The following is an 11,739-nucleotide window of genomic DNA, read 5'->3' as shown; positions in this document are numbered from 1 at the left end:
GTCCCTGTCCGCCGCCACCGACTTGCGCGTNTTAGCTAATGCACTCTCTATGTCGCCCTTATCTATGGCCTCTGGTTTGAACTCGGGCTTGGTGAAGTTGCGCCGCCTGCCGTGCCAGATTTCGTAGGGGGCCGTGAAATTACCGTTGGCTCCTGGGCCCGCCTTGGCCAGAGCAACGGAGTAGCACTTAAGGCGGCGGTGAGCGATCTTGAGGCATTCTCCCGCGACGGCCAGCTGGGGTTCGTTCGCATCCAGCGCGGTGATGGCGGTCTCTAGCAGCATTAGCGTTCCTTCGTCGAGCTGCTCCCGCTGCTCGTGTGGTGCTGTCAGCTTCGGTGCGTCATTTGCTTGAACTTCCGTCCTTATTGCTGCTAGCTGTTCTCTTGCGGATGGCATGATGGTCACGTCTTTTGTGATGACAACGTCAGGAGAGCGATCCCGAGGCGGTGCTGTCCGGGGATCCCTGGCTGGCGCTTTTGGCGCGTTGGCCTGCGCTGCTGACAGGACGCCCAGCAGCAGCTGGTGAAGAGTCGGCTGGTCTATGTTCCCGCTCAAAGTATCCCTGGCGGCTTCTATGTCGTTTTGGTTGGCTGGCAGCATCTGGCCCGATCCCCCTTCGCCGGCTGCTTCGGCCGCTCCTGCGTTGACCAGGTTATCTCCCGTTGCCTTTGTCCTCTTACCCGTCATTTTTTGATTTTTGTGACGGAGCTCCTGGTTGTTCCTCGGAGAGTGACAGGTCCGCGGCGATGTCGATTCGTTGTGGTAGAGCGTCGATGAGGCTTGAGGGTAGTCGGTAAGGTCTTGGATAAAAGTGAGAGCAACAATAATAATAAGCTCCAATAGTGTAGGCAGAATGCCGGAACTATGGAGCTGTCAGCTGAAATAGTAAATTCGAATTCTCAGCAAGCCATACGGCTGCCGTACATAACCTAGCTTAGAGGCTATACTCGCTTTGCTCCTGCCGCATCTAAGCTACAATTTTTGGGCGGGGCCCCAGCGCGAAGCGCCCAGGGGGGCCCCGACCTGTAGGATTGCCCATGTCCGTGTGTGCGTGTGTAACGGACCAAACATAATATCTGCGCCCGGCTGAAACGCGTTATAGGTACTATATAGCATTCTCTATCGCGAGGTATCTCGCCTTTAGCCAACAAAAATCGTATGAGCACAGACAACTTTGGCTGCCTCAATTGACCGAGGCCAAAGTCACATCAGCGCCTCTCGGGCTAAATTTAATCTCAAAGGTACCGCGTATCTCATATTTGAATTCTTAGATGACGGCGTATGATAACTCGAACTCCCAGGCCTTGAGTGTGTAACGGACCAAACATAATGTTTTACCCGGCTGAAACGCGTTATCGGTACTATATAGCATTCTCTATTGCAAGGTATCTCGCATGTAGCTAACAAAGATCGTATGAGCACAAACAACTTTGGCTGCCTCCATTGACCGAGCTCATGGTCACATCAACGCCTCTCGGGCTAACAAAGATCGTATGAGCACAAACAAGTTTAGCTGCCTCCATTCACCGACCTCAAGAGTCACATCAACGCCTCTCGGGCTAAATTTCATCCCGAAAGCTGCCGCGTATCTCATAATGGAATTCTGAGATGACGGCGTATGATAACTCGAACACCCAGCTTGTGTTACCATTTGCCGGCATGGGCAATCCGACTTGCCACCAGCAGGCCAACAAATTTGCTTTCATTTCTCTATGAAATACACAAGCTGCTTGTTTGTACATTTACTTTGGCCAATGCACGGGGCCTCAAGACCTAAACATCACAGACAGCACACAGGTCAGCAACCGATGGGTGTGCCACGGAATAGTCCCGAAATCGCTCGAAAATACATTCGTTACACAAACACTAGCTCCCACCATGTTGACATTGCCCATCAATTGTCACACTTGCCACCCATGCTACCAGCCTGTACGGATGCAGAGGGGCCCCGCCCTTTTTCCGGCTTCCTTGAAGCCGACACCCAACTTGTTGTTTGTAGCAACGGATGCCATGAGGCCAGGACCAGGTTTAATTTGTTGGGCTCGGTTACTTTACAGCATCGGAGCCGGTGGTTAATGGCTTCATTTCCCATCAAGTTGCTCTCACAGCGGGTGTGCGGCAGGGGTGTCCGTTGGCACCTTTGCTATACTTGTTTGTCGCGCAGGCGCTTCTATGCTGGTTACAGCACAATCGAGTGGGGATTCGCCTACCCCCAATTATTACAGAAGTTCTTACAGCGGTGCAATTTGCTGATGATAAGGAAGTTGTCTTAGAGGAAATGGGGTCATTCCTGCTTTCCTTGATTGTATGCTGGTGTACACGCAGGCCTCTGGACAGCAGCTTAACCTGGATAATGTTGAGCTTTTACCTGTCGGTATCCACCCACACGAAGTGCAAATAATTCATGACATGAAGGTGGCACACACGGCTACGGCGCTCGATTTGCCTTTTACAGATGTGGGGGACACCCCGGTCATGGGCTGGGACGTGCAATTCGACAAAGTTTTGGACTCGATACCAACGCATTTCCATGCTGCACCTTTCTATTTTTGGGCGTGCACATGCAGCGGCCGCCTATGGACTGCATCGTTTTACGTGGCATATGGAGCACGGGGGGCATCCCCCAGAAGTGAAACTTATGAATATCGGCTTTTGTACGAACTAAACTGTAACTCATCGGGGGAGGTCTGGGGGCGCGTAGACCCCAGCGCCTTACAGATTAGGAATACTTTTATTCCCGCGACTAAAAACCTATTCCTCCGTTCGGACTGGAAAATTGACGGGCAAAAATGAAAAAAAACTCTGCCCTCAATTAACATCCGCCCAGGGCTGGAGGTTAGATACCAAGCACTCCTAGGCTGTAAAGCAGTGAAAACGTTGGGGATATTCTTCTTGCCCGAGATGCTTTAGAATATGCACACACCGAACCAGGCAGGTCTAGCAATCGACAGGGCATGGCATCAAACCGTGGAACAATACCTCCAGCCGCGGACCCCACTAGCTCAATCCCTTTGCACCTCTCATAAGTGGCATGAGTGTATTAATGCCATTGTCGCTCTCTTAGCTGATATCCCTGCGCATTGGCGACAGGCGGCTAGTCTTTTGTTGCCTCTGAGTGCAGAATCTAGAGCAGCTATGGTGCCCTCCATTGAGTCTGTTACCCAAACCCTGGTGTTGAGGTTAGGTTGGAATTGGAGTTGAGGGGCCCCCATCAGACTTCAAGGTCTATCCGTTAAATTAGCGACTGGTATGCAACTTTTGCGAGTTTCTGTGGCTCACCGTGTAGCCCATACCCTGTTTATTAAAGAGGCTACGGGCGAGGCTATTCTTACTTCGCAACGGACCTTCTATCGTTTATGGTCTCATTTACAATGGGAAAATGAACAACAAGAGGTTTGGTGGCGTCTCACGGTTGATGGGCTGCCCATGTTAGGAAGTTCCCATCTCAGGATGTCGCGGCCAACAGTGTGTGGTTGTGGAGGTTATCCAGTAGGTTCCTTGGGAGGTGCATCCCCTCGCTGTCATCACTTCTGGGCCTGTCCGGTGGCACAGGCAGTATCGGACCAACTCACTCTGTCAATAGGATTGCCACTGCCACGGGAATAACTTTGGATTGTCCAAGCCCCACAAGCAATGCAACAATCCCTTTGGGATGTTGTGTGTAACACCAGGCAAAGTGTACTCAGGGAGTTGCCAAGGGAGCTGAACCCTTCTTACATTGTGGCTCTCGCTGGGGTGTCAGCCATGGAGCATGGGAGACGGTATTTGGCTGCAGCCATGAAAACCAACCCGGCACTGTTACCTGGCCCTTCCCTTACAGAAGGAGCCATTTATCGAGTTGTTGACTTTTGGGGCCGCCTTCGGGGTTTCGCAGCTCTGGGAGTTCGACGGAATGGATGGGATTCTGTTGGGACACATCACCCCTTCTTGCAAATTGTGATAGACGATTAGCTATCACCTAGTTTTGCTGCTTTATTTTGGTTTCTTTTAATTGGGGGACTTTTGAGGCTCAGGCCTCATTTAGTAATGGTTGTGGGTTCTGAGCCTTCCCTTTGGTTGCGCTTTTGGCTGTCTAGATAACTTGCGTTGTCTCTTTTGGGTGAGAATTTACTTTGTCACATGTTTGTCTCAAGTGCAGTGCACGGCCAGCTAGCCCGCTGGCTCTACTCTTCGTGAGTCTGGAGCCCACTGTAACAACCACACATAATCCCGCCGACGGATGAATGCTGATTGCTTATTACTTCGTCTGCGGATTTAGCAATAGCCAGGTGCTTTGTTGAACAGGTCGGGTGTAACGACCTGTTCATATGCAGGCGAATCAGGGTTGATTCATGCGAAATGGACTGTGAATCGGCGGAGCCAAATAGGCCTGAATCGGAATTGGGGTCTGGGCTGTCTGGGGCCCCTCGCTCAGCGTCGCTCTTGGAGTATGTTGTTACAGGGTGGTTAAGCTTCACCAGAGGCCCCCTTTCCCGAGGTAGTTCCCTGCTCTCCCCTGCGAGAGGGGCACCCTAATCCATTCACCCCATCCGACTTCAGAATGTATTCGTTGGGTTCAGCAACTCACCACCAGCATCCAACCAAATCTAGCGGATCAACGGCGCCTCAACTTAGTTCCTGGTCAGGTCGCAAGTTGATATTATCACGTCCTACCCGGTCCATAAGATGAGGGGCCACCTCCCATTCCACCTCCTCTCACACACCCGAGAGGTCGGCAAACGGATTTGAGCCTGGACACTCCGGGAGCAGAAGTCAGGCCTTAACCTCTGCCAGCCGCCTGCCAGGATTCGGCATAATTGATGAAATGCATTCTCTAGATAAGGCCGCTTTATAAACCGTTTCCCATAACCACTTCTATGATAAAGCATAACAATTTCCAGTTACACAAAGCGCACCGATCATTCTTGGACCAGCCAATAGTTGCAGCTATACAGTACAGGGCTGGCGATGACATTGATCAAAAAGGACATAGTCATAGAGTCATATCCTATAAATAATGCTGGCGACCTTTAGGCTGTCATGGGCAAATTGCGACTGTGCGACATTTTGCGTGCCGCAATCGCATGTGAATACAATTCTAATCGCCGGAACGAATGAAACGAATAATCACACTGCATGTGAACAAACCCTAAAGTGGGAAAAGGGGCGGGGCCCCTCGCTATACATCTGTATAGGTTGGCAGCTCCAAGAAATGGTAATTCGCTAGGCGGTTAATTCCGTTGGCCTCCAATCCCTCCTATCCTTTGCGCTGGGAGTGATGAGGATGGGTTGGTGTCTGAGTACATGGGAGGGGGGGGGCCGGGAATGTCGGAGGGCAAGCATTCAAGCGCCACCCCGGTTGCAATTGCCCGATAGTGATAGTACACACACGGTTGGTGATACAAATAAAGACCGTCATCCTAAAGCCACCTTAGGAAGCGTTTATGCTCACTATACATTGCATGCCTTGTTCGCCAATCAAATGATAGAGTGGCTGCCGGCGGGGCCAGGCTATTATAATAGTCCTAATATTAGGACGACGGCAGTCCGCGGACTGCAAGGCGCTTCACGCTGCTGAAGCCCTGCCGCTCTCACGTTGGCGGGCAAACTCTGTCGGCTTTGTTTTGCTCTTCCTGAATGGCACTGTGCAATAATGTGCACTTAATGGATGCTGAAATTTGCTTGATTGCAGGTATGCTGCTGCCGATTCGCTAGCTGTACAGTTTAATGACGGCGTCAGCAGCAACCCGTCTTTCCTCTTTTCCACGAATACTGCTGACGTCGTTGAAGATGGTTACGACGCTCTTGGTAATCGCTATGTAGTTCTAAGGTTCGTGGCATATTTAACATTTTCGTACGTGCCTTAGCTTGCTTCTACATACTGTTCGAGACCTATCCTACATATGTAGTTGTACCTCATGCTGTACATGCGCGAATCCTGTATGCATGCACTGCTGCTCACTGAGCACCATTACCAGTATCGCAGCAGCCATGCGTCCAGCATTAGGGCCAGACGCAGGGCCTCATTACACTCGAGTGCAATCGTGCATGCATGTGGTGGCAGGCCTCTGCATGTTCACCGTTTTAATTCGTCCTCATAGATAACTGCCGCAGCTATGCAGCAATCCCAACCTGCAAATGCCATGTAGCCTGCCTGGCCATGGCGAGATAGTTGGCTGAATGCGGATGGCCAAATGAACTTCTGAACCTATGCTACCCGCTCATGTACATGTGGGGATCCGCAGTCCTGGTGGGGATCTGTAGCAGTGCACAGCAATGCATCGCGGTACGGAACAGTTGCAGTGCAGCATCCGCCACATACATGCTTTGTTGCCGGTTGCTGCAGGACTTATGGCTCAGTTGCGAATCCTGCACGCGCCGGAGAGATTTATGCATCCTCCTGTTGCCGCCCCAGCGGCCTTGGTGGATCAAATGCGTTGGATTCTTTTCGCTTTGCCGTGAACTATGTCCCCGGTGTGAGTTCCTCAATCATCACCCAGGCGCCGCTCGTCATACTCATGGGGAAAGCAAGGAGTCCAGGGGTAAGGACAAGAACAAGGGGAGGGAAACATTTACGTACACAGGCGGTATCTGTCTGGCATGTATCATAAAGGGGGTTATGGGGGTACATATGATATATAAGCGGAATTCCAGAGTAGGGCGGGGTACGGAGCAAATGGCATTGGCATGGCACCTGGTGATTACCTTCATGAAGTGTGTCTGTCTAAGTGGTTCAATCCCCGCCCCAGCCAGCCCTGCCCCACCCTGCTGGCTCACGCGGATGACACTGCCCTGTTGCAGCAGCTCGTTATGTTACACACAATGAAATTGAGCTTGCCGCGCAGCATTGCATTGGCGTAGCATTGCAATGTAAATAATGTTTGCATCCTCGGTGGATGCATATGCATTCTTTTGTTTCGTCACCACACGTCTAAGTAATAAGTACATACATACGTACGTATCTCTGCTGGTGTACATCCACGGTGAGCATCTTTTCATTCTGCCTTATGTCTCCTTACACGTTAATGGTTTGTTGTGCATAGTTATTAGCCATGCAAAGTAATTTTATATAGGAAACATCAATCAGCTGGGTATGGGAAGCAAGTACATACCAAACAAAGGGCAAGCAGATCTGGACTGCAGCATGAGATTGGACTAAAAGGGGAGTAGTGAAGGCGGCGCGCTAGATTTGATGTCGCACTTACTACATGGGCACCTGCCCTGCCTCCATTTGTATGCTTTGCTAACAGACCTATAACTACACCTTCGTGCCGGCCGTCAGTTCCCACGGGGCGGCCATCAGCTGCTCCATCAACACGGACCTCACCAATACATCCCCTGTGAGTTGTTGCCATGCCTCCCTAAGTAACGTAATAGAAACATGCATGCGCACACGCCTGCCTGCATTTCCAGATGTACTGCCGTGCACGTGTGGTGATGCATGTAAGCACGCACACATGTTTAACGATCTGCACTGTAACAACAATCCCGCAATATCGGCCTGCTCCGTGCTGTGCATTGTTATATTATCTAAGAGAACGCATGCCATGTATGCGACACTGCACATACCGTAGTGCTACTTATAGTTCGTGCTACAATAATTCGGGAGGCACCACGAATATGTAGCACGTACAAATTCTAAGGTATCCCAAGGGACCGCAGCCCCGAAATATCGTACCCTCCGAAGCCGGTCGATCAAACTTCGCAAAAACTAGGATTTCAAGGCGGAAATCAGCTCTTAAATACATAAAATATAGTTTCAGCCACATGAAGACACGTTTCAGTAGCAACCACCCAAACACTGTATTGGCCCAGCCGGTTGGTTACTAGGTCGTTGCCACTGGTACTGAACTGTACGATCGGTCCAGAATTTGCTAGGGCGTTTCCAAAGTGCGAAAATGCTGAGAGACCATGAGCCTAAGGGTTCCCGGTGGAGGGAGACGGACTGGAAGCTGCAGTTTGAAAAACCCCGAAACTTTGGAAGGGGCCCCGAAATTTGTATCATGCCCGCAAAATCTGGTCCGGCCTTCCCCGAAATTCAAAGAGCACGTACAAATTTCAGAAAGTTTTTTGACCCCTCCCCAAACAAAGCGATCACGAACTATAAGTAGCACTACGGTACTTAAAAAATCCCATCGGCGGCGATCATCACTTCGGTAAGGCGGAAGAAAACGGTCGGTCCCAGATAGAGCGCGGCGTCATTCCATCATCGTTACCTAGCTACCACACCTTACTTGCTTGGCCTCGTCTCACACAGATTCCTATATTTATTGTGTTTCCTTGGTTGCGCTGCTGCCAAGTCTCACACGCAGGGGGAGCTAACTGTTTCGACAGCACCAGGGGGATGCAGGTGCGTAGGTGGGGGGTGTCATTTGTCATATTAAGTAAATGGTATTGGTTGTCATATGAAAATCGGTTAATATAGTTTGATTATGTGGGTGATCAGTGACGAAGGAGCTTCGTCCGGCACCTGCCGTTCCTTCGAGGATTGTCCGCCGCTGTATGTGCTACGGTCTGGCATTACTCTACACGGACTACCACGTATTGTCCTGGACGCGTCCGTACATCTGGTGCTTGTGTGAGTGGACGACCACGCACTTGCCGTGCCTGCTGCTTGCGGCTGCTGGACACCTGGCTAGCTAGGTAGATAGATAGACAGACAGACAGATAGATAGACAGATAGATAGCCATGAGAAAGTTTTACAAGTTACGAGTTACAGGTTCCTGTGGGGGGATGTCCTTCAAAGCCCGGTGACCATGGACTAAATGTATTTAGAGTTGATTCCGCCGTACAACTGAAGGGGGTTACTTGGTCTTGCTACCTAGACCTCCTCATCCAGTCACCCGACATCCGTAGAGACAGGCTAGCCTTCACCACCAATCCAGCATGCGAAACTAAGTCCATCAACAAGTCACCCGATGCGTCTTCGAGGAGCGCGTGCCCATGTACAACACTCAGTGACAAGGCTGGTAAATCACGACTGCGTTGGACTGAACTCGACTCGAACTCGACTCAGCCAACTCTGTTAACTCGCTGTTATGTCTCTGCAATTTCCACACGTGCAACTTGTCACTGTTCTGGCGATTGCAAATGCCCCTCCACGCGTTGTGTCGCCAATCCAAGGCCTGCTAGTTACCAGTACACCAGAATAGATATTGGACATCGTCTCCACACCTTGATAGCAATCCGTAAACGTAATCCTACCAAACACTGTAGGGAATCTACCGTCCAGAAATCGATCCTAAGAACTCCATTTGTTAATCGGCTACAGTGGCCAGCATTGTACCGCCAACCAACTTGTTAAGGTTTCTTGTTTTCTGAGTCCTGTCGGTCCAGGGACATTGTGTCACCGTGCAAGCAAGCAACGGATATCCAAAATCGTTCGCACAGACAGCAGCTATAGCAGCTAGCTAGCCGACGTCATGCGCACTGGTTCTCGCAAAGCATACATGGGAATGCAATTAGATGGGCAACCACCCACTCGCATTACTGCTTGCTTGCTTGCATCTGTCTCTTTTTAAATTCAAATCCAATTCATGTACTACCCTTTTATCTTTAGCACATAACACTTACCTGCACCCTTTCTAAGAACTGATACCTACTTCTTGGTCACGCCGGCGTTATGATGTTACGGCGGACACTGCAGACTTGGGTGGCGCAACTTCGGCTACAATTATGGCGCCATGACTGGTGTTGGACTTCGGATATCTGAACCATCCACGGGACACTACATTGACATCATCTTCCGTCTGGTGCGTTGTGTACGCAAACCTGTGTACATATTTGTGTCGTTTCGTGTGTGCACACGTGCGTATGTATGTACGTGCTGCTGGTGTGTCGATGCGCGTGCCAGGGCTGTGATAGCACCGGGATGAAAGGCTGTGTCAGCTTACTCGAACGACACTGCCCCTTCTCAAGGGACTGGACCGCCTGGGGCCGTCCAGGGTCCCGGCCACACACCAGCAGAAGCCTGCGCCCGCCTCCTCCTACCCTTAAGGGCAGTCGGTCGCAAATCCACATCACGCATGCACTCATCCATTACTGTCCATTCATGGATCCGATACACAGCCGCAGGCAGCATACCATGTGAAGTACCAGTAGAAACACCAGCACGGCAACCTACTGCGCTAGCACTGCCGTCTTACTTCCACTCCTTTCTGCCTGGCGCTGTATTCACGACTATCACACACTGCTTGCGTATGTGCAGGTGTTCGCGGACTTGGGCGGCCAGCCTGTGCTCTCCTCAAACATTGTTTCGACGACTGGTCAGGTGCTGCCGCAAAGCGGCGGAAATATCATCGTCTACGTGGGGGTACCTGTCACGGTGCGATGCATGCGTGTTTAGACTCGTACAGAAAGCATTGTTGTTAGGGTGTATTCGCGTGGCTGTGATGCGTGTGTCATATCGGCATACACTGACAGTCACACATTTATTTCATTTATGTGTTTGTGTGTGAGAGAGTGTGAGAGTGTGTATGTTTGGAAGTATGGAGGTTACAAGTATCTGACCAGGCCTTACACTGGCCAGGGACTGCTGCCCAGCCCCAACGGAAAGACCGCCTAAGCTCTCTCCCGCGGACGGGAGAGGGGCGCTAGAGGGGCCTCTGTCCCTTCTAAACAGCCGAGAGACGCAGGTCCGCTAGCTCCAGCCTCCCTCTCCCGAAAAGGGGAAAGGGGGCCCCCATTGCACACGGCCAAGCTCTCGCGAGTCAAGGCAACACACACAAACAACACACACATGTACATCCCTGCACGGTATATGCACCGAATCTCCCGCAAGCCCCAAGTCCCTAGTCCGGCAAACCTCTCTCCCGGCTTATCCCTCTGACTTCCTTTGGCAAACACACTCCATTAGGTGTGTGTGCGCGTGTGTGGTGGGGTGGGGTGGGGGGTACTCCGCGGGGTGGGACCACTCCCAGTTGTGCTCAAGGCTTGAGGCCTAAGGCCTAAGGCCTGGGTTTGAGAGGGAATCTGAGACTTTTCCGAATCCAGCACCAATTCCCCCGCCCCCCATTCCCACCATCGCAGCCCCGCCCTCCCACCCACCCGCCCACGCACCATGAAATCCTCCGGCACGGCATACCCGTACGCCGGCATGGGCGCCGCCGTATCGTCCGCCGATACTGCTGACACCACCAGTCTGAAGGGTGGCTTTCGTACCATCAGCAGCCCCTCCACTCGCTGTGGACATAGGAAAACTGAGGGTTTGCTGAACACAGGGGGGGTGTCGGAGGTGTGCGAGTCTGGTTGTGAGGGCATGTGGGGGGTGGAAGAGGATGGTTATGTGGTGATGGCACCTTGTGGTACCTCACGTTTCGGTACTCCTTACACGCATTGCTGAACACGTGTGTGTATGCAGGTGGTGTTTACTGTGACGGACCCCAATGCTGGTGATGTAATCACAGCCTCAAGCAGCACCTTGCCGTCTGGAGCCACCCTCACAACCACACCCAGCAGCGGTGTCGCACCCGTAACAGTGACCTTCAGCTGGACTCCTAGTGCCCTCTCCCCTACCTCGGGTGTCGTATCTATCAGCTTCATGGATTCAACCGGCTTGTCTACAGTCTCCTCCTTCAGCTTCGCAACCTCTTCGCTACCACCCAGCCCTCCATCCCCACCTCCACCCTCCCCTCCACCCAGCCCTCCATCCCCCCCTCCACCCTCCCCTCCACCCAGCCCTCCATCCCCACCTCCACCCTCCCCTCCACCCAGCCCTCCATCCCCCCCTCCACCCTCCCCACCACCCAGCCCACCATCCC

General features: G+C 52.0%; 2 protein-coding genes across 2 annotated transcripts in view; one reads left to right on the top strand and one right to left on the bottom strand.

Moving 5' to 3' along the window:
• The window catches only part of VOLCADRAFT_104020 (uncharacterized protein), a gene marked incomplete at its 5' end in the record, with an annotated part of 4,226 nt that extends 3,539 nt beyond the window's left edge, over positions 1-687 (bottom strand). The window contains one exon of the mRNA XM_002948650.1: positions 19-687. Within this exon, the coding sequence (XP_002948696.1) occupies positions 19-687 (669 nt within the window). The remainder of the gene's footprint in view (positions 1-18) is intronic.
• Positions 688-4,119: 3,432 nt separating this feature from the next.
• VOLCADRAFT_89071 (uncharacterized protein) lies at positions 4,120-11,454 on the top strand (the record flags this gene model as incomplete). The annotated part of the gene is made up of 8 exons (XM_002948769.1): positions 4,120-4,172; positions 5,672-5,809; positions 6,326-6,455; positions 7,230-7,319; positions 8,292-8,329; positions 9,627-9,732; positions 10,188-10,304; positions 11,386-11,454. 8 exons carry the CDS (start codon positions 4,120-4,122, stop codon positions 11,452-11,454), a joined length of 741 nt encoding a protein of 246 aa, XP_002948815.1.
• Positions 11,455-11,739: the final 285 nt, after the last annotated feature.

The sequence above is a fragment of the Volvox carteri genome, assembly GCF_000143455.1.
Source record: "Volvox carteri f. nagariensis unplaced genomic scaffold VOLCAscaffold_11, whole genome shotgun sequence".
Lineage (NCBI taxonomy): Eukaryota > Viridiplantae > Chlorophyta > Chlorophyceae > Chlamydomonadales > Volvocaceae > Volvox > Volvox carteri.
The sequence above is the reverse complement of the archived record's forward strand: the minus strand, read 5'-3'. Positions and strand labels throughout refer to the sequence as shown.